Source organism: Hibiscus syriacus, unplaced genomic scaffold (genome assembly GCF_006381635.1).
Source record: "Hibiscus syriacus cultivar Baekdansim isolate YM2019G1 unplaced genomic scaffold, ASM638163v2 tig00110597_pilon, whole genome shotgun sequence".
Lineage (NCBI taxonomy): Eukaryota > Viridiplantae > Streptophyta > Magnoliopsida > Malvales > Malvaceae > Hibiscus > Hibiscus syriacus.
Window position 1 is genome coordinate 6,951,599 of NW_024062795.1, and position 20,391 is coordinate 6,971,989.

General features: G+C 34.4%; 3 protein-coding genes and 1 pseudogene across 3 annotated transcripts; 2 read left to right on the forward strand and 2 right to left on the reverse strand.

The window, feature by feature from the left end:
• Positions 1-2,941: 2,941 nt before the first annotated feature.
• On the reverse strand, positions 2,942-16,951 carry LOC120134658 (probable methyltransferase At1g27930). Its single transcript, XM_039151102.1, has 2 exons — positions 16,071-16,951; positions 2,942-2,952 (listed from the first exon to the last, which is right to left on the reverse strand). Exon 1 carries the CDS (start codon positions 16,926-16,928, stop codon positions 16,071-16,073), a length of 858 nt encoding a protein of 285 aa, XP_039007033.1. The 5' UTR covers positions 16,929-16,951; the 3' UTR covers positions 2,942-2,952.
• On the reverse strand, positions 6,483-7,367 carry LOC120134302. The gene is made up of 5 exons (XM_039150748.1): positions 7,299-7,367; positions 7,049-7,204; positions 6,842-6,947; positions 6,662-6,760; positions 6,483-6,544 (listed from the first exon to the last, which is right to left on the reverse strand). Exons 1-5 carry the CDS (start codon positions 7,365-7,367, stop codon positions 6,483-6,485), a joined length of 492 nt encoding a protein of 163 aa, XP_039006679.1.
• Positions 9,258-11,878, forward strand: LOC120134303 (annotated as a pseudogene).
• LOC120134660 lies at positions 13,008-15,512 on the forward strand. Its single transcript, XM_039151103.1, has 5 exons — positions 13,008-13,316; positions 13,512-13,615; positions 13,828-13,941; positions 15,004-15,087; positions 15,248-15,512. The coding sequence occupies exons 1-5, from the start codon at positions 13,043-13,045 to the stop codon at positions 15,302-15,304; spliced, it is 633 nt and encodes a 210-aa protein (XP_039007034.1). The 5' UTR covers positions 13,008-13,042; the 3' UTR covers positions 15,305-15,512.
• Positions 16,952-20,391: the final 3,440 nt, after the last annotated feature.

Sequence of the window (20,391 nt, forward strand, 5' to 3'; positions counted from 1 at the left end):
TCTCTATTTTATTGAATTTGAACATAGGATTAGTTTTAATTAGTTCTAGGTTGAAATAGTGATCGGGCATTGATTGTTTAGTGATTAGAAACTAGATGTTACAACTAATTTCATCAAAAACACAAGAATTTTCAAAAAAAAAAAATTAAAATTTTCGAAATTAAAAAAAAATTTGTTGTTTTTCAAATTATTGTTGTTTTGATTAAATTATGTTGTTGTTATGAAAACTATACATATATTGTTTCTCAAAATCGTATTTTTCAAAAGTTTCTCAAAAACTTTGCCCAATAGGATTGATTTAGAGAACTTTGCAATATTGAGGACTCAATTGAGTTTTGGGATTAATTGAATTGCATACATTTGTTTTTAAAATTGCAGGTTATCCAATCTATTCCGATTTCCTTTACCATGTCCAATCCTAAACGTGCTAGGTCTTCATCTAGTCGTTCTAGTCGTCAACCAAATTCACCTCCAAATCCTCCTCCTATTCCTCAAAATCCTATTCCAAATCTTGATCCTAACTTGACTATCCAAAATTCTTGTTTCAATCAACCGGGTCCTAAAGATTATCGTTTTTAGTTTTACCAATATTTTGACTCGTATAAGATTAGGGAAGAACGTATCCCATCTCTTCAAGCTATGGTTGCTATTAACTTTAAATATCTCCCTATCTTTCACGAATGGAAATTTGATAAACTTTTCGAACTTGAACCCGTTGTCTATCATCAACTTGTTCGTATCTTCTATTGTAATGTCGTTTGTATCAAAAATCGTGACAAAACCAAAACCATAGGAGTACGTTCCTACCTCCTAGGTCAATATTTCCATCTTGATCCGGCTTACATAGCCAATGCCTTAGGCTTGGATAATGAAGGTTTATCAAATGAAAAACAAGTTTTAGGCTCTCGATATAAACGAAATGATAGTGCAAGTGTTCTAGATCTTCATGAGCGTTTTTTCATCTCATGATCACTTGGTGGTTTCGACCATCCGGGGGTCGTTATTCTACTTTCAGAGCTTTAGATCTTTGGTGGTTGCATTGTTTTGAACACAATATAAAAATAAACCTTTCCGAGATTATCTTTGCTGAGATTGTTGAAACTGTTAACCTAGTGCCAAATAAGAAACTCTGTTCTTCACTAGTTTACGGTTGTATCCTTAGTAATCTATTTTCTAAAGCCGAGCTTCGAGTTGGTCTAGATGCCTCCTTTCCTCTTAAGAAACAAATCAATCTTCTTTCTTTAACAAGAGCGGGATGGGTCAAAGATAAAGAAACCGGTGAATGGGTTCGATCTTCTGCAACTACTCCGGGAGCTAGTTCTTCACGAGCTCCACTCGAAGCTGACGAAGATCCAGAGTTTGAACAATTAATGAGGGATATCGATGAAGCCAAAGATGAGCCTGAGCAACCCGAGGAGCACGCACAACAATCGACTCAAATGCCTCCATATTTTCAATCCTTTATGGAGACATTTGATTTCCGATACGCGACTATGGATTCGCGCTTTACTTCTATAGAGTCCCATTTATCCACAATGGGAGCTCAACAATTAGAAATTCTTCGGGAAATGCGTGCAAATAATGAAGCAACCAACGCACGTATTAATGACCTCACTAACAAAATGGCCGTTATGCGAGCTCGTTTTCCTCCTCCTGATCCGGATATGTGATTAAATGTTTTACTTTGAACTCCAAACTTATTGTTTTAACATTTTGAATATTTTGGAATGTTTGAATTTGTGAATTGATTGATTGTGAATTTGTTTGGATTTATGGATGGGTATGAACTTATATGTTTTGTGTGATTTATTCATTATTGCATCATTTACTTCATGTTAGATATATGACCAATTTTGCCATATCACATTAAATATGAATATTGATTATGAAGCTAATGGCTAACGTTTCTCTTGATTGTGATCTTAGCAGCTTATGCATACATATACCTAATCAATTGGCTAAATGTTTTTCACGTTTCTTTGAATCTTTTTGATTTAACAAAAAGGGGGAGAAGTGTGTGTTTTAAAATAAGTGTGTTTTAAAATGATAAATGGGAGAAGTGTTAAAGTAAGGGGGAGTAATTTCAAAACTTGATTTCAAAATCTTAAAATTACTAAAATGTTTTGTTATATCAAAAAGGGGGAGATTGTTGAAAACATTTTGATATTTCGATATAACAAATTAAGTTAAATGAATTTTAAGATTTTCCAAATGATTTTCTAAGTATATTCGATATAATTATTCAAATATCAAAACATTACTCCAAATATTTCAAAAATCATGTTTAATCCTTACTTAAGTGTAAAATTAAGTTTTAATCTTAAAACAATTTCAAAATAATCTTTCAAAGTATTTCGAACCATTTCAAAGCCAAAAATTTCATATTGCTCAGAGGGAACCGATTCCCCCCCAAGGGGGTACCGATTCCTCCCTGAATGGTTTGGCTCCGAGATTTCCAGAATGCTCGGAGGGAACTGATTCCCCCATAGGGGGTACCGATTCCCCCCTGTTCAACGGTCGAAATATTTGAATTTTACACTTAGGGAACCGATTCCCTATGAGGGGGGAATCGATTCCCCCCACGCTCCAAGCTGTTTTATTAATTGTTTTCACACTAAAACGGCTATATGATCTTCACTAATCATCCCCAACGTTCATAAGTGATTCAAGGTGTATTTAAACAAGTTCTGAATCCCTTGATCGGCAAGAAATTATAGAGAAACAAGAGAGAAAGCATCAAACACCAAGTTTGTGCAAATCAAGCCAATTTTCCTTTCAATATTCATCTTGCTTTCAAAGAACACCATTTGTGCTCATTTGTAATTATTTGTGAGTGTTATTTTCTTGTTCTAGAATTGTGCAAACGTCTTACCTTGTGAGGTTTTCCTTGTAAGTTTGCAAATTTGTAATCTTCTCTTTGGGAAAGAGTGTTCTCAAGAATTGGGGTATATTCTTGAGGGTGTTGTAAGGTTATCTCTTTGGCCTCAAAAGAAAGAACAAATTAGTGAATTTGTTGGAAAATCCTTAGTGTGGATAGCTAAGGTAGTGGACGTAGACTTTGATTGAGAAAGTCGAACCACTCTAAATCGTTGTGCAATTACTTTCAATTTTCTGCAAAAGCTTCCACCAAATTTTTAATTACCAATTCACCCCCCTCTTGGCCAATTCCGTCAATCGATTAACTCAACAATTAGTTTGTTAGTTTAAGTTATATTATATTAATTTGTTAGTTTAAGTTATATATTATATTATAAAAAAAATTAGTTAATTAGTTTCTTAGTTTAAGTTATTAAATATAAAAAAAATATTAATTAATTTGTTAGTGTCTTTAAAAGTATATTAGGTTGTTCGTTGAAGTTGAAGTTATATTATAAAAAATATTAATTAGTTCTTAATTAGTTTATTATTTTAACTAAGTTATATTATAATAAAGAAATAGTTTATTAGTTTAAGTTATATTATAATATATTAGATTATATAAAATTAATTTGTGGGAGCTATTGTTGTTTAAATAAATATTTTGTTTACACATACATGACATTATTCCACAACATTTGCCCACATACAGATTGATTCGAAGAAAGAAACAAGGAAGGAAAAGAAAGGAAAGGAAGAATACATAAATACGTGAGTAATTTATTATTTTTTGTTGTCCATTTTTTGTTGTTTTGTATGTGTAAATTAGTTAGTTAGTAAGTTTATATTAGATTATATAAACTAATTTGTGCGAGATAATTTCCGTTTAAAAAAATATTGTGTTTAAAAATATTTAGTGTTGTTTTAAAAAAAATATTTTGTTTAATTTATATTGTATGTGTAAATTAGTAAGGAGTAAAAATTAATTGAATGAAATAATCCGGCCAACGCATTATCTCGCGAAATAATTCTTTCGAGAACATTATCTCGACAATTTTGCCTAACAAATTTGTTTGATATTTTTAAAAATTAAAAATATTATAAAACTAATCATTATTATTAGTAATAATTACTAAATGATTAGTATCAAATCTAAATCATTAAATATTTATAATAAATAATTATTAGTAATCATGACTAAATCATATTATTATTAAATCATTAAATATCAAATCATTAGATTAATAATAATTATTAAATCATTATTAGTAATATTAGTAATCAATCAAGTAAAATAAAAAAATTTATTTGATCATTAATATAATAGTATATTATATTATATTTAATGATTTATGAAATTATCTTATCTAATTTTTTAATCTAAATTAATTTATTTTTTTGTTTGTAGAGAAAATGAAGAACAACTTTTTCACGATTGTCCATTATAATGGACAGATTATGGAAAATGAGGTCGGAGTAGTTTTTCAGTCTGAAAAACCAATAAATATGATGTTAAAAAAAACATCACATTTATAGAAATGAAACATAAGATAGAAAGAAAAATTCGAGCTGCAGTTGATGGTTTGAGGTATAGGTTTATGATATGCCCCAACCTAGTCAGATATGTTGCAGTTCCACTTGAAGAAGATGATGTTATTGGAACAATGGTTGGATTACATGAGTCAACTAATATAGTAGTTATTGAGTTATTTGTTGATGTGCGTAACATATGTGATGTTCCTGGGTCATCAAGAGGTGTGGCTCAAAATCCATCTGAAATGGCTTTATATAGTCAGTTTGAGGAGTCGACATACAGGTTCCCGAACAGTTTTATGGCACTGTTGGAAAGTGTAAATGAAGTCGGGGGACATCTACAGCAGCAGAGTATGAGACGAGAAACATACCGGAATTGGTTGTTGATATTGTTGAAAACATTTTGATGTTTCGATATAACAAATTAAATTAAAAGAATTTTAATTTTGAAAATGATTTTCTAAGCATATTCGATATATTAAATCGAATATCAAAATATTACTCAAAGTATTTCAAAGTTCATTTTAAATCCTTAGTCAAGTGTAAAATTAAGTTTTAATCTTAAAATAATTTCAAAACGATTTTACAAAATATTTCGAACCATTTTAAAGCAAAAAATTCAAGTCTCAGCAGTGGAATTTGGTCAGCCATTGGAATGAATATGTAAAAAAAAATTAAACAACAATATTTAAAAAAAATCATTTAATATAATCTAATATAAACTAACTAACTAACTTACTAATTTACAACACAACAAAAAAAATTAATATAATAACTTATAATATAATAAACTTATAAAGTAAACTTTTTAAAATATAAGTTAAACGTAAACGCCAAACCATTAAACAACTAATAAAATATTCTTTTATATAACTAAAACTATTAAATTATTTTTTTATAATATACTACTAATATTACTAACTAATTTTTTATATAATATAAATTCAACAAACTAATATAACTTAACTAATTAACTAACACAAACTAATTAAATAATTTTTTTATATAACTAACGAATAATAAAACAAACTAATTAATTATTTTTAACTATATAACTATCAAACATACTAATTAAATAATTTTTATTTCTGTATAATATATTTAACTTAAACTAACAATCATATAACCCTAAACTAACAAACTAATTAACTAATTTTTGTTTTACCATAAACCCTAAACTAACAAACTAAAAATTTATAATAATAAACTAATTTAAATAATAAAAGTTTACCTCACAAGAGACTTATATCCCTTTCTTCTTCTTCCTTTCCTTTCTCCCTTTCTTTTTTTCTTTCTCGGCTGCACTAACTTCTCCCTTTCTTTGGCTGCAATCTCTTCTCCCTTTCTTTCTTTTATGTTCTCATGTTAACCACCTCTCATATATAACATAAACTGCCTCAATTATTTCACCAATAATTATACAATTCACGGGCTGAAATGGTTCCCATGCATACATCAATAATTGATGCATGAAGCAGCTGATTTCACGCTGCAATTGCAGCCCATATAGCTGCAGCGACATGCAGTGGGGAGCAGGAGGGGACGGCATGCAGCGGGGAGCAAGGTCGCTGGGTGTGCATGACGACCTACAAGGTCGCCCGGAGTGCATGGCGATCTATGGGTTGGCTTGCATGGCTCATGCAACGTCGTCGTCTATTCTCGGAAGCTGCCACGTCGTAGGTCACCCGGAAGACATGGCGATCTACGGCCAAACTGTGCATCACCCTATTTTAGCAATTAAACTTGGGAGTACATTATCACGTGAAATAAAAATTTCGAGAACATTATCACGTGGAAGCAGCCTATGGATTCTCTCATTCCTGATGACTGCAGAGAAAAGATCAGGAGACTGAAATCTAAAAAATCCCAACGTTCCCCACAAAGAAGCCTTCAGCATTGCTGCAAAAATTTTAAGTTTCAGACACCCAAAAGAATCAACAACAAGACCAAACTATCATTTCCTATATATCAGTATTTTACATATGTATAAACCGTGAAACATCATGCAGGGATTTGCTTTTAAGTGAAATACTAACGATTATTTGCATACCTATGAATTCTGATACGGTTATGCAATAATTAATTGTTGTCATTCACCGCTTCCAGTACTGTTTCTTCCTTTGAAAACTCGGTTTCCTTTGAATGTACCTACCTGGTAAATCGAAAACTAAAAGAACTTATACTTACCGATGTAATCAACACGAGATGTATGTATATACATGCATTCATATACATGTACATAATAGTTTAGGGTTGGGATCCTAGGGAATATCATATGCTTTAACACTTACCCATGAAAGGCCTGAAGGAAGAGACAGCATGAATATATGCTCGAAGAAGTCCGTGTTCTCCTTTTCAAGCTCTCTCCACACTGCAAAAGTATATTAACAATATTAAACATCGGAACCCCAAACCCGACTATCACCGGTAATTGTCGGCTTTTTTTAGTCACCTGTGATTGTAATGCACGGACGAATGCTTGCGTACTGTGCCAATGCCTTGACGCATTGATTTTGGTTCATGTGAAGAAGCAAGCATCTCTCTATCAGATGCTGAACCTGCAAATTTTCCCATGCAAAACCAGAAAGACACAGAGTACTACTGGTTAACTCCATGATTCTTGGAAAGAATAGCTGCAGTGCAAGTATCAGTATATTACCATCCTGATGTAGCTATGTGGGTGGCAATGAAGACAAGGAACAAGATGGTGGTGGTAGTCGTAGCCACAGTAAACCATATTTTCTCCGAACAGAATTGGACAAACACGAAGGGAAAATAGAACTGCAGACAAAGCTACAAAGGGAAGGAGAGAAAACTATTTGAAGGACCAAATGAGAGAGCGACTGTTATCCAGAGATAATCTGAGTGAAGGGCCAAAAGAGCACAAGATATCCAATCCATAGATTCACCTCATCTTGAGGAGATAAGAATATTGAATGCATTCCATCAGCCGAATCATGACCGATCGCTGCATGCATTTGTTGTTTTCTCCTTTGGTGAATGGTCCCTCTAATGAATGGTGACCATACGGGGTGAGGTGTTGGTTTTGTGTAGGAAACATGGTAAGCGGTATTTGAAGTGTTCCCTACCGAATCAATGCCATTAATGGTAAGCGGTTGGTTCTGGTTCAAACTTTTAATGACAAAATTGGCTTGCAAAATCAACAGGTGCACGAAAAAATAGCAGTAGCTAAGCTGCTACTGTTGTTGGATTTAAATAGAACAAAAAGCTTTCGTATCGCAGGTAAGCTTTTTTAGACTACTGTGTTCTCCATGCCTTCGATGATGTTTTCTTTAGATTTTTTTCTTTTTTAGGTCACCATTTTTTTTAAAAAAGGTTTTTTTCCTCTCTTCTATTTATGTTGGGAAATTCATCTAAATGTGAAATTGATCACAATCTTCTCCTTCTTTTAATTGATATCTCTGGCTCATCTTTTTTTTTCTCTGTTGATCTTAATATTCTCCTTTTTGTCTTTCCCAGCAATCTATTCCACGCCTTCCTTCTTACCCAGGCATTGCATCCGATCATCTTGTCTTTGAATATGTCACATAATTTCTTTGTAACTTGTAACCAAAGACACATAAGTTCACTGGTCTGATCATGTTTTCCCTTTGCACAGTAGAATCTACTTTTGGCACTTAATTTGAAGATTTTGATGGTTTAAGGAGCAAATCCATAGTTATGCAGGCATAGTGATTTCATTTCCTGGAGCCATTGTGCTATATTTACTGCTTCTAAAATCTACGAAAAGCTGACATACAATAGTATGGGATTTTCTTTATAACCTTCTGATTTTATGGTGGCAAAGTAATTGAAATAATATCTCGACATAATTTCGTGTTTAGTAACTTATGGATGAGTTTCATACTGTTCCCCATTAAAATTCTCATCAAAACCATCTCTTTCAGCAAACCATCTGTCAGATATAATAAGCTTTCTTATCCCTTGCTGCTCTGCCTTATAACTGCTTGTAAAAGTGGTGGCTTTGTTTTTTTATGACAACAGAAAGTATTTAAATTGATATTGTCGAGAACTTTTGTTATCAAATAATAGTGATAACTTAGTGGTCGACTTCTTTCCTGTTGGATGGTGGCAAGACAATGTATCAGGTACACATGTAGAGAAACTGAGATATCACATAAATTGGACGAGTGTCTCATTTTTTAGGCTTGAACTGCTAAATGTGTTTCAATTACCAAGACTGGACTCATTTGGCTGACTTTAGGACCTTTGATTGAAAATTTTCCTGGATCCAACAGTTATGCGGGCATGTTTGAAATTGCTAGAATCTCATTATTATCAACTTGATAATTTGGAACTTACTGTGCATTTTCTTTTTTTTGTTTTGTTGGGTGCAGGAAAGCATTCAGTTGTGGATACTCTTCTGAGAGATTTATAAATCAATAACAGTTTAGGTTTTAAAATAGAAAAATGTCCGGAGACAACAACGGTAATCTTGTACTTCCTATTTTACCGAATAAGAAGGTTGTTTATTTGTGTGCTTCCTATTTTATTGGATAAAAGGTTGTTTATTTGTATTTTAACTATATTTTCTGTTCTTGTGCAGGCAAATTTGCAATTTTGGATACTCTTCAGAGCTATATAAATCATAATATTTTGGGTTTTAGTATAGGAAAATGTTAGGCGGCAATGCCAGTAATCTTATGCTTCCCGTTTGCATGGATGAGAATTGTTGTGAGGTGTTGTAAGTGTGAGTTGTTAGTCAGTTAGTAAACCTAACTAAGTGAAGAGTTATTAGATAAGCTGTTAACCTAGCTACTGCTTGTTATAAATATTGTACTTGTTTACATTCTTGAATATATTGTTGAAGAATACTTTCTTGTTACTCAAACTCTATTGTTTCCAATATGGTATCAGAACAGTGGACATTGAATGCGGTATTGGCTCTTGCTGTTGCTAAGCAGTGGACATTGAGACAAGCTGATGTCAATAATGCCTTCTTGAATGGAGATTTAAATGAAGAGGTTTTCATGCAACAGCCACCGGGGTTTGAACAATGTGCCTCGGATGGAACGTAGCTGGTTTGCAAGCTTCAAAAAGCCTTGTATAGATTGCGACAGGCTCCCAGAAATTGGCATGACAAACTTAAGGACAGTCTGCTGCAGTTGGGATTTGTTAAGTCTCGAGCAGATGCTTCTCTTTTTGTGTAAAACAAGAATGGACATTTTACATACATATTGGTGTATGACGATGATATAATAATCATCGGGCAATCTACCGACGAGATTGATAAAGTGGTGAAGCTGTTGAATGACAAGTTTTCTCTCAAATATATTGGGGAGCTGTCTTTTTTCCTTGGCATTGAGGTTAAACGTGATGTTGGTGCCCTCTTCCTTAATCAAAGAAAATATGTTTTGGAATTATTGGAGAAGATGGGTATGCAGAATGTTACTCCAACTCCTACGCCTGTGGTAACAACGTCCAAGCTTGTTGAAGGTGCGGGGGAGTTGCTAGTTGATGCTCGGGAATATTGAAGTATCGTTGGAGCGTGTTTGTATGTAAGTCATACGAGGCATGGTTTCGTATTTAGCGTGAGTAAAGCTGCACAGTTCATGCATGCTCCTTCAAGTTAATTATGTTCCAGCTGATTGGCAGGTAGCTGATGGTTTGACCAAACCAATGTTAAAGCCTGCTTTCGAAAGGTTCAGGGACAAGGTGAATGTTGTGAGGTGTTGAGCCTAGGAGTCGGAGAAGTGGGGGGAATGTTGTGAGTTGTTAGTCAGTTAGTAAACCTAATTAACTGAAGAGTTGTTAGATAAGCTGTTAACCTAGCTACTCCTTGTTATAAATATTGTACTTGTTTACATTCTTGAATATATCGTTGAAGAATAATTTCTTGTTACTCAAATTCTATTGTTTCCAATAAGAATTATCTTTAGTATCGGACTAATGCATCAAATCAGCTGCAGTTATCTGGAAGCCGTAAGTTTTTTCTCTTTTTCATTTATAGCAATTGGCTTCTGTTTTAATTTCTTTCATTGTCTTTTGCTAGGAAAAACCACACAAATTCATCATTTATTTTTCTTTTTTAATGACAATTGAGCCATCTTTTGTTAAACTTTCAGCGCCTGCTGGGTGTACCATCGACGCGGTGAATTATTTTGGAAATGAGCATCTCAGCCACCCAATAAAAGAAGCCGGGAAACAGAAGTTATTCTAAGGCAGCAAAAGCTACAAATTTCCTTGAATTATAACATTTGTGAAGAGGAAGCTGACCGTTCCACTAGCATTCCAAATCCTCATGCTGTATCAACCGGCTTACGGCTATCATATGATGATGATGAGCGGAATTCATCTGTGACTTCTTCTAGTGGAAGCATGGCATAAGGAACATCAATGATCTTTTCACTCGGTCACAATGTTTTTTTTTTTTGGATAAATGCATATTATTTATCCGAGCAGTAGCAAAGGCTACCAAAACAGTACATCAATCCAAACACTCGGTCACAATTTTACAACTGAACTTGATCGTCAAAAAGAAGAATTTGATCAATATATCAAAATGCAGGTATGATTACTGTAGCGCCAGCCAAGTACAATAAAATGATACTTAAGGTAGTGCTTAATAACTCATTTATTTTGATGCATTTGCTTTTTTACTTGGCCCGTAGACACTTCATACTTTCTTTGTTTATTATGTAATGTGTTGGAGTTATCCCTAGGTTCTAGGCTCCTAAATTCCGTCCTGATAATGACAATACTATCTCATACTCAATAAAGTTCACATGCTCATGGTTCGTAATGCTGACATTGAGATGCCTAGTCAATTCATTGTGGTTACTTATATCCTCATTTAGTTATCACATTATTCTAACTATAAAAGTTAGTAGCAGGCTATCTAATTTGTATTGGTTTAAATGTGATGGTATCTGATGCTTTTTTTTTCTTTTTTTGAAACTTCAGATTTATTTTTCGTAATCCGCAAGAGCACTTGACAAAGGGAGTAAGAGACCTGAAGCAAAGGCACGCAGCCTCTTTTCTTGCTGCTGTTGAGAAAGGTGTCTGCAAGAAGCTTAAGTTGAAAGACGTAGAACTAGAGACCGTGAATCGCAAGAACAGGGAACTGGTTGAGAGAATAAAGCAGGTGACCATGGAAGCCAAAAATTGGCACTATAGAGCAAAACAAAATGAGTCAGTTGTTAATGTCTTGAAGACCAACCTTGAGCAAGTAATCTCACAGTCACAGGGTGCTGAACAGCTGGGAAAGGAAGGTTTTGGAGACAGTGAAATCGACGATGCTGCCTCTTATATCGATCCCGTTTCTGGTGGTGCGAAATGTGTTTCCGGGAATCACCATGGCATGATTTGCAGAGCATGAAAGGCAAAGAAGGTGTCCATCTTGTCGATCCCATGCAGACTCCTTTGCTTTTGTAAAGAGTGTGATGTGCTATTTAGTGTGTGTCCTGTATGCCAGGCCATGGAAACTGCTGGTGTCCAAGTTTACCGGTCCTAAACAGGGAAGCAAATTACTTGAAAAAACGAAAAAAGAAAATTCTAGCCTCTGCCGTGATATGCTGCCAGTGCCAGCATTTTCTTACCCTAAACAGACCATGTATGAAAAGTGAAAGGATTTCTTGAAATGGAGTTTGTAAAGCATCCCTTGTTCTCTCTCTCTCTCTTGCTTGCTTTGTTTTATGATGATGTGCAAGATGCTATGTGTTGCTTGTCTTGAGGGTTTTTTTGTCTATTAAGTGTTACCTATAGCCATGTAAATGTGCTTTTAAGTTGGATTCTTTAAATGCTTGGAGCATATGTAAAGGAACAGTGCCAAAAGGGAAGATGAAGAGAAGACACGTTTTGAATGATAACAATTTATTAAGGTAAATTATCTGTTTGATATTTTACTTATTCACATGTTTACGTTTTTATCATCCAATTATTATTTTTAAAAATTGTATTTGACTATACTTTTTTCAACTGTATTTAAAAATTGAAAATTTAGGTAGTAAACTTGGAAGTATAAATGGACTAAAACGGAATAAAAATTTAAGTTTAGTGATAATTTTGAAAAAGGAGTTAGGTGACCAAAATAGAATTACAAAAATAATTGAGTGATTAAATATATAATTTATCTTTTTTTAACGGAGTTAACGGTTTGGGATGTGTTGATTTAAACTAACTTCAGAGGATAAAACGTCTCAAAGAATATTTTAGGGGATAACTCGGTACAATTTGCATAATTTAGGGTTAACAACGCATTTAAGCAATATATTATTTAACTAGTTGATTTAGTGTTATGAGTTATTAAATCTTTAAAGTAAGTTTGAGAATTCGAATCATGATATTATAAATAAATATTAGAAAGATCGTTGTAATAAGGAATCTCTATTATATTTGATCTAAACGTATTTTAGAAATTTTACTATAACAATTCAAATTATTTTACCAATATGTTATATTAAACTAATATTATGATTCTTTTTAGAGAATATTCAATATTAACGACCGGTTTTAAAGATAAATATAAAGATTAATTTATAGAATTCTTATTGATTTAGAAATGAAAAAAAATCGATGAAATATCTAATATACAAAAAGTATAGGGATTTAGATTTGTATTTAGACCTTTTTAAACTCTACTCTCTTTATTTCCAGTAAAGGATAAGAAAATTAGCCGCGAGTGGCGTCAGAGATGGCTAGCATGACGGTGTTGCATTCCGTTTCCGTAACGGGGCCGTGGAGGCCACTGCTAATAAACAGGAATTTCCGTTCTGTCAAAATGTTGAGGTGCTTCGGAACTTCGGCGGCAAAGAGACTGAGCTCTGTGGTTAGGGTTCGAGACTTTCACTTCTGGAAACGGACTCCGAAGCTGAATTACTCTAACAACGAAACGTCGTCGTCTTCATCCGAGGAGGATGACCTCGAGCAAGGCCCGCCCCAGGAAGCCGTTCTCAAAGCAATTTCAGGTTCCCTTTATATTTGGAATTAAACTTTAACTTGATTTGTTTACTATTATTTTTGGTGGATTTGTTTGTTTGGATATGGATTAGTATATTTATTAGACTATGAACGGAGTTTGATGCTTGCTTAAAGCCTTGCAGTTTATCACTTGCTTTTCCATATATTTTATTATCGGTATAATTGTTGGTTTTGGAATTCAGAGGTATCGAAGACAGAAGGAAGAGTTGGAGGAACCAGAAATGTGGTTATTGGTGGTACAGTAGCCGATGATTCGACTAATGAATGGCTTGCTTTGGATCAGAAGGTATATATTATCCACTCCTAACTTCAGATCCTGTCGAGGGTTTCGGACGATTGTTTTGTTGCTTGTATACTGAATTTGAAGAGATTAAGTTCGTACAATCAGGGAATTTTGTTATACAGCTGTATGTGGTACATGCAGCTTGTTAGCCTTATGATGATGAATGGTTTTATATTGTTTTGGCTGCTTAGTTTGGTTTTTGTTTAACTTGTCAGGTCAACTCATACCCTACCATTAGAGGATTTACCGCAATTGGAACCGGAGGTGATGATTTTGTGCAATCTATGGTTGTTGCTGTGGAATCTGTGATACAACAGCCAATTCCCGAGGTACATTCACGGCTAGATGAACTCTTACTGCTGAAAATAGGCAGCAGAATTTGATATGACATTTTAGTTTCTAAGCTCATGCACTTGGGTGTTTTCTGATGGAGAATAATTTGATTCTCAAGAATTCCCCTTTCATATTGCACATTTCTGGATCATATAGAGCAAACGATTGCCTACCGTATTAATTGGAAACCTCAGAATGTGCATTATATTATTAGCTAGTGTTATATATCGGTCAGATTTGACGAAAGGAAGAATTTGGAAAATTTATATAATATTGGAGTTAGTAGGAGTTCAGAAGAAGCCTCAAGTTCAGATGGAATCGGAATTATTGCAACCTTTGAAAGTGAGTAACTCCATAGTCATGTGGCATTTGGGTGCTAGAAAGTAACTTCCTGCATATGGTTGATACCGTGTAGAACTCTGTTGTGGTATTCTATTGATTTTGGGGATTGGAGCTGCAAACCTACTTCTTTGAAGGGTGAAAAGCATGCACCGACAATGGAGTCGGATGCTTAGGTGTATGTTGTGGGTCTTTTGATGACCTATTTGAAGAAAGGCTAATTTATTTACTGTTTTGGGCAACTTTTATCGGATGCACTTAATCTCTATCATAAAAAATTATTTGATTTAGGCAAAGATTGAAGGTATATGTTATTTTGGCATTTCTTGGTGGTAAGGTATCCGACTCACCTTGAATAAAACCTGGGGCTGAGCAAAGAAAATGAAGATAGGCTTAAGGTGATGAACTAATGGCTTTATAATGCTGCTTTGCTCTAAAAGGCTGCATGACAGGGAAATATGCTTTTGCATAACTATCGTCTCGTTAATATTCATGGAAGTATCAAGCTTTTCTTACACTAGCATTGAATCCCGTTTTGGAGGAGTTCAAAGGATGAAAAAGCTTAAGTATGGCTAATCACGATGAATTTGTTTGATTTCTTTTTCTTTTTGCTGAAAGATTTTTCTTCTGGGAATGAATTAAGATCAGTGTTGAAATATAAATTCTCTTTACGTTTTCTCTTCTGCTTCTTTTCATCATCTAACAAGCTGTTGTGACAGGGTCGGGTGAAGCGGAAATTATCATCTAGGGGGAAATACGTATCTGTTAACATCGGTCCCATCCAAGTCGTTTCTAGTGAACAGGTTTGTGTCTCTCTTTCACACAAACCCGTGCCCATGCATGCAAACACACTACTATATACAAGAATCATATGGTTCAATTTTCCTAAAAATAAAGGTAAAAATTGCTCGAATTATCGAGGGCGGTGCTTTTAAATCTGATAGAACTTGTTGTGTTGTACAGGTTCAAGCCGTATATAATGCCATGAAGCGAGACGATCGGATGAAATACTTTTTATGATGCGATATGATCTTCATTCTTGTTTTGATTTGAATGTGATCATGTAGAGACTTCCTGGTTTCTCTTGGTTGGGTTGGTTGATGTTATTTGGAGCAACCAAGAGGAAAGGAATGTCTCTTTGCTAAGCCATGTCGATCTGTTGGTTTATTGTATATGATAGTTTATTTATTAATCACCATTGAGGCCTTGACATAATGCAAACAAATTTCAGCTTAATTTATAATCGTTACGGTTTGTCTTTGATTTTTTTTTTCATTGCAATATAATTTAAGGGTACTCGACAGTGTTTTAGCCCCACCTGTGGAGTATTTATATTGTTACCGTATCAAATATTAATCTAAAAAAAGTATTAATGGTTAAATTTATTTATTTATATTCAAATTTTAAATTTTTATTTTTATTTAATCGATTGAAGTTGTTAATTTTATCAAAGTCAATCTTAATTACCGATAATTTAGATGTTTATGATAGCATTCACTTTTTAATATCAATATTTAACCATCAATTGACATTTAAATATGTTTTGAAGATTTATTAAATTATAAAAATATTTAAAAATTAATGTCACCATAAGGATAATTAAAACTCTAAAAAATTAATAATGTAAACCTAAATTTGCTGTTCCACAACTAATTTTGACGAAAATATTCTACAGTTCCCGGAGAAAAACGACATTAATTATGCCAACACTCTGCATCCATGCAAGAAAGAATGTATAGAATAATTAAACACCAACATAAGTTGGCTCAAAAACTATACGGTGCACTTAGCAAAAACGAGGACCGTCGGAGCTGGTGTTTTTATCGGCAGGGGGAATCTCGAAATGCCAGAGCCTCCCAACGCTTTTCACCAAGTACTTTTTGCACAAAAACTCGGTGGCGAAACGCTTTTCCACCTTCCGATCAACATCGTGCAAGAACACGTGGGTCACACCGAATCCTTTCCGGTTCCTCGCCATGACCGCCGCCGAGAATATCACTGCCATCCTACCAGGAGCCTCCGCGAAATACCCACGCGGTGCGTCGATCATTATCAAATCCCACTCCGTATCGTAAAACTCATCGGGAAAACCCGTCAACGCAAGCTTGCACTGGTCGTTGCCACGCAAAGAAGCGTTCGACGGCAAACAGCTCGGCTCCGTCCGGAAATGGTTGAGCAAATCGTCCGCTTCCTTCAGCTGCGTTCGGTAGTTCACGGTGTACGCGCGGATCTCCGGCGCGCCTTTGAGCACGTTGTCGACCCATTTCTGATCTTCTTCGAGGAACAACGTTTTCCCTTGGGGATTCAAAGCATTCCACATGCGCGAATCGTAGCCCAGCCCAAAGACTAGGAAATTGCACGGATTGCGATTTCTTAGTACGTTATATGTGACAGAGATCTCGCCGTAGTTTTGTTGCGGTGTTCTTTTCGAGGTGGCGTAGTGAACAAGGGCTCGGAGTTGAGTTTCCATGTCGGAGAATGCATTTATGGGTTGCGATCTTGACTTGGCGATAGAACATAGGAGGGAATCATCGCCGGCTTTTAAGAGGCTGGAGATAAGTATTACTCCAGCGATAAGGCCGGCGATTGCGATGAGGGAAAGGCTTCTTCCATCGGTGGGGAATTGCCGATCGTCTCTGCTCATCTTGTTTTTTTACACTAGTTTATTAATACGATTGTTTTATTCTATTATTAAATGGTAAAAACGAATATTAAAGAGAAAACTCGGTTATTTAATAAATAAATAAATAAATAAAAATTTCCAAAAATATTGGGTAAAGGCTGTGAATGAGCATAACTTCCGATGAATTCAGATGTTTTGTGTGGTTTTTAGATTTTATGATTTATTCTTTTAAATAAGATTTTATGATTTATTCTTTTAAAAAGAATATAAATTTATTTATATTTATAAATAATTAAGGATGAATGCATATACAGAGTAGAAGGGGCTCTTCACTCTTGTATCTCTTAAAAAAATTATGACAATATTTTAAGTTACTATCAGTTAAAAACTTAAGTAAAATTATATTTTTATTTTCTCGAACTTTTAGATTAAATACGTAATAAGTCCTTATTATTTTAAATTTAAATACCTTACCCTTTATAGTATTTGATCCTAGTTCCGTTCATGTAAATAATTGATTTAAAAATTTAAACAAACAATTAAAAGATTCCAATTGAATTGACCAAAAATTCGGTCTAAATCAATTACTATCTTTAATTATAGATTGAATACAAGTAGTCTATTTATTTTACTGTTGATTGGCTCTAATATATCAAAGAGACGAGCTATTTATTTACGCTAGGGTAAAGTTAAAATCCCTCGAGCATTGCTTACATTAACAACATCCTACCACATGAACCCCTAAACCACACTTAACCAAACCACAAATTGTAGCAAACTTTCAATGACAGACTCACACTACACATCAAACTAACACAACTAATGGCAGACACATACACACCATGTTTCGACAACAACCCCAGCTCCCCCATTACCACGTATCCCATTCCTCATCGATCACTTTTAACTCCTTCCTCATCGTGTCACGGATCTCCAACAACAACCGAACAACATCTTTGGTCATGGCCGGAGACGCACCTTGTATCGTACCTCCAAATTTGGTAGTAACGACCAATGTCATAATACCTTTAGACATATCCGGAAATTGTTTCTTCATACACCTTATCATTCTAAATGCTCTTTTTATATTTTATCTATTTTCAAAAAAAATTATTTTTTAAAAAAAACCCTAGATTTTGCTTCAAGTACTAGTTATGTTGGAGATGGTATCATTATACATAACCATCTACAGTGTAAGGAGATTGAGTGATGGGGTTTTGGACATATTTTGAGGTAGCATGGTATATGGGTAAATTAATTATTAATTTTTTTTGGACAACAATTTAACTTAAAATATAATATCTAGGGCATGGGCCTACATATTTGGATTTTTTGCTCTCATTGATTGAACAATAAAGATTGTCCTTATTCACTTATGTGAATAAATTGGGCGATTTGACCTAAATATCACCCAATAAAACTAATATGCCCTAAATAACACCGTTTGTCCAATATTTCCTTAACTAACACTGTTTCGTATGAGGTGGTAATAAGGCGCGCTCCCGGTAACGCGCTTTAGCGGGATTTGCTTATATGGATATAAGGCGCGTTTTCGGGGAAGCTCTTTCCAGCTAATGTGGCGCCACGGTGGAAAGAGCGTTTTCGTTGATATGGTTTAGAGTTATTATAAATTAATAATTTATTATGTAAAGTGTTTTGGTTATGATTTAAAAATTATCGAATGTATTTTTTAATTTTGTATTTAAGGTGGAGTGGATTTAGGTTAAAGTGTTATATGTTTCGTTAAGGTGAAAGTGGTGAAGAATTTTGTAGGTCAAAGGTTCATTAAGGTTGTGTAGGTTAAAGTGTTTTAGGGTAAGGTTCGATTAAATTGGAAATATTAATCACTTGAAGTAAGAGGTAAGTAGAAAATTTAGGTAGAAAATACACATACATTGAGAAATTATAGAAAATGTAATTACATTTAAATATTAGAAACAAAGACATTCATTGAAATAGAAAATGCAATTACATAAGGGTTAACGGTTAAGTGATGATAACAGAGCATGACATTTTTTTCTATAGTGCCCGATGTTTCTGCAATGCCCACATCTTTTTTGTTCTGTTAACCTCTCCCGAATATCCATATCACAATGTATTCGAGTGGATTTTGGACGACCTGAGTCCCTCAATAGCAACAGATCCGGTACAATTGTAAGCCAAGTTTGAATCTCATCTGGGTCTCTTTCATTACCTATGGACAGAAACTCAAATTCATATACCCGAATACTTGTGAAAGTTGGTATACGGGATCAACATAATTTTTGTAGTCCAAATGTGAATGTGAGCAAGCTGCTATGACATGAGAGCATGGATATTTGAGTGCTTGAAAGAAACCACAATCACACCACCTCTATTGCAGATTAATTCTGAAAAAGTTAGCTTCAATCCCTTGAAGAGGACGTGGCATTTTGGTTACACGAAATAATTCACGAGTGCGAGAAAAATTTGTAACCAACATCCCATTTGATGCAGTCACTTTTTTCTGTAAATCAGCTACTAGTCTTGGGTGATAAATATTGTTGTTCTGCATCCAAGTAAGAGCTTATCCACCGAGCTTTGCAAATAGTTGACCCAAACGAAAATAAGTCGTTTTGACCAACGCCGTGACTGGTAAATTAAATACCTTTTAATGGAAGGTATTTTCACATTTTCTATGACATCGTTGGTACCAATGTTCACATTTAACTCCTCGTTCTATCTCATGATTGGTTTTTCAAGAAACCCATTCAAATTGGACGAAATTAAACAAAAAAAAAATCTACCATTTTTTAGACGATTGGATACTTTCTTAGATTTACGAGATTTCGAGTGTTTGTTCGAAATTTTAAACAGTAAAAAGTATTATTTCGAGAATACGAACAACATACCTAAAAATTAGTCACATCGAATGGTCATTAAAAGAGATCGAAGTATTAATACGTCAAAATTTTAAACGAATTTTGTTGAATTATGTTTCGATATAAAAAATTTAAAGGCAAAAAGTTTTTGGACTTGAATTGAATTTATTCAAGGTTTTAAAAAGGTTTCAAAAATAATTCAAAGTCCATTAAATTCAGATTTGAGCAAAAATACTAAAGAGTGTCAAAGTGCATCCATGCACCCCTGCATTGCATCCATGCACCCCTGCAGTGCATCCATGCACCTGCACTAGTGCATCGATGTAACATGCAGTGCATCCATGCACTCCATTTTGAATGCACTTAGTGCATCGATGCATCCTGATGTGCATTGATGCATCCTGCTGTGCATCAATGCATCCTGTTGTGTATCCATGCACGAAGGCTGCAACGACTAGTTTATTTGAATTTAATGAAGGGGTATCGATGCACCATGATAGTGCACCGATGCACCATGTTATGGGTAGCCTTTTTGAGTAGAAAAATCATCCCCAAACGTCTCCAAAACATCCCCAACGGTTATATACAACATCCAACACATTCCAAGCTATAAATACAAGCTAAAGACACTTGAAGAAGTATGA

Coding starts and splice junctions, on each gene's coding strand:
- LOC120134660 (XM_039151103.1), top strand. CDS start 13,043: ATGGCTAGCATGACGGTGTTGCATTCCGTTTCCGTAACGGGGCCGTGG. Junction 13,317..13,511: donor CGTTCTCAAAGCAATTTCAG/GTTCCCTTTATA, acceptor TTTGGAATTCAG/AGGTATCGAAGACAGAAGGA. Junction 13,942..15,003: donor TACAACAGCCAATTCCCGAG/GTACATTCACGG, acceptor CTGTTGTGACAG/GGTCGGGTGAAGCGGAAATT.
- LOC120134658 (XM_039151102.1), bottom strand. CDS start 16,928: ATGAGCAGAGACGATCGGCAATTCCCCACCGATGGAAGAAGCCTTTCC.
- LOC120134302 (XM_039150748.1), bottom strand. CDS start 7,367: ATGCATGCAGCGATCGGTCATGATTCGGCTGATGGAATGCATTCAATA. Junction 7,205..7,298: donor TCTTATCTCCTCAAGATGAG/GTGAATCTATGG, acceptor TCCTTCAAATAG/TTTTCTCTCCTTCCCTTTGT. Junction 6,761..6,841: donor TCCGTGCATTACAATCACAG/GTGACTAAAAAA, acceptor ATACTTTTGCAG/TGTGGAGAGAGCTTGAAAAG.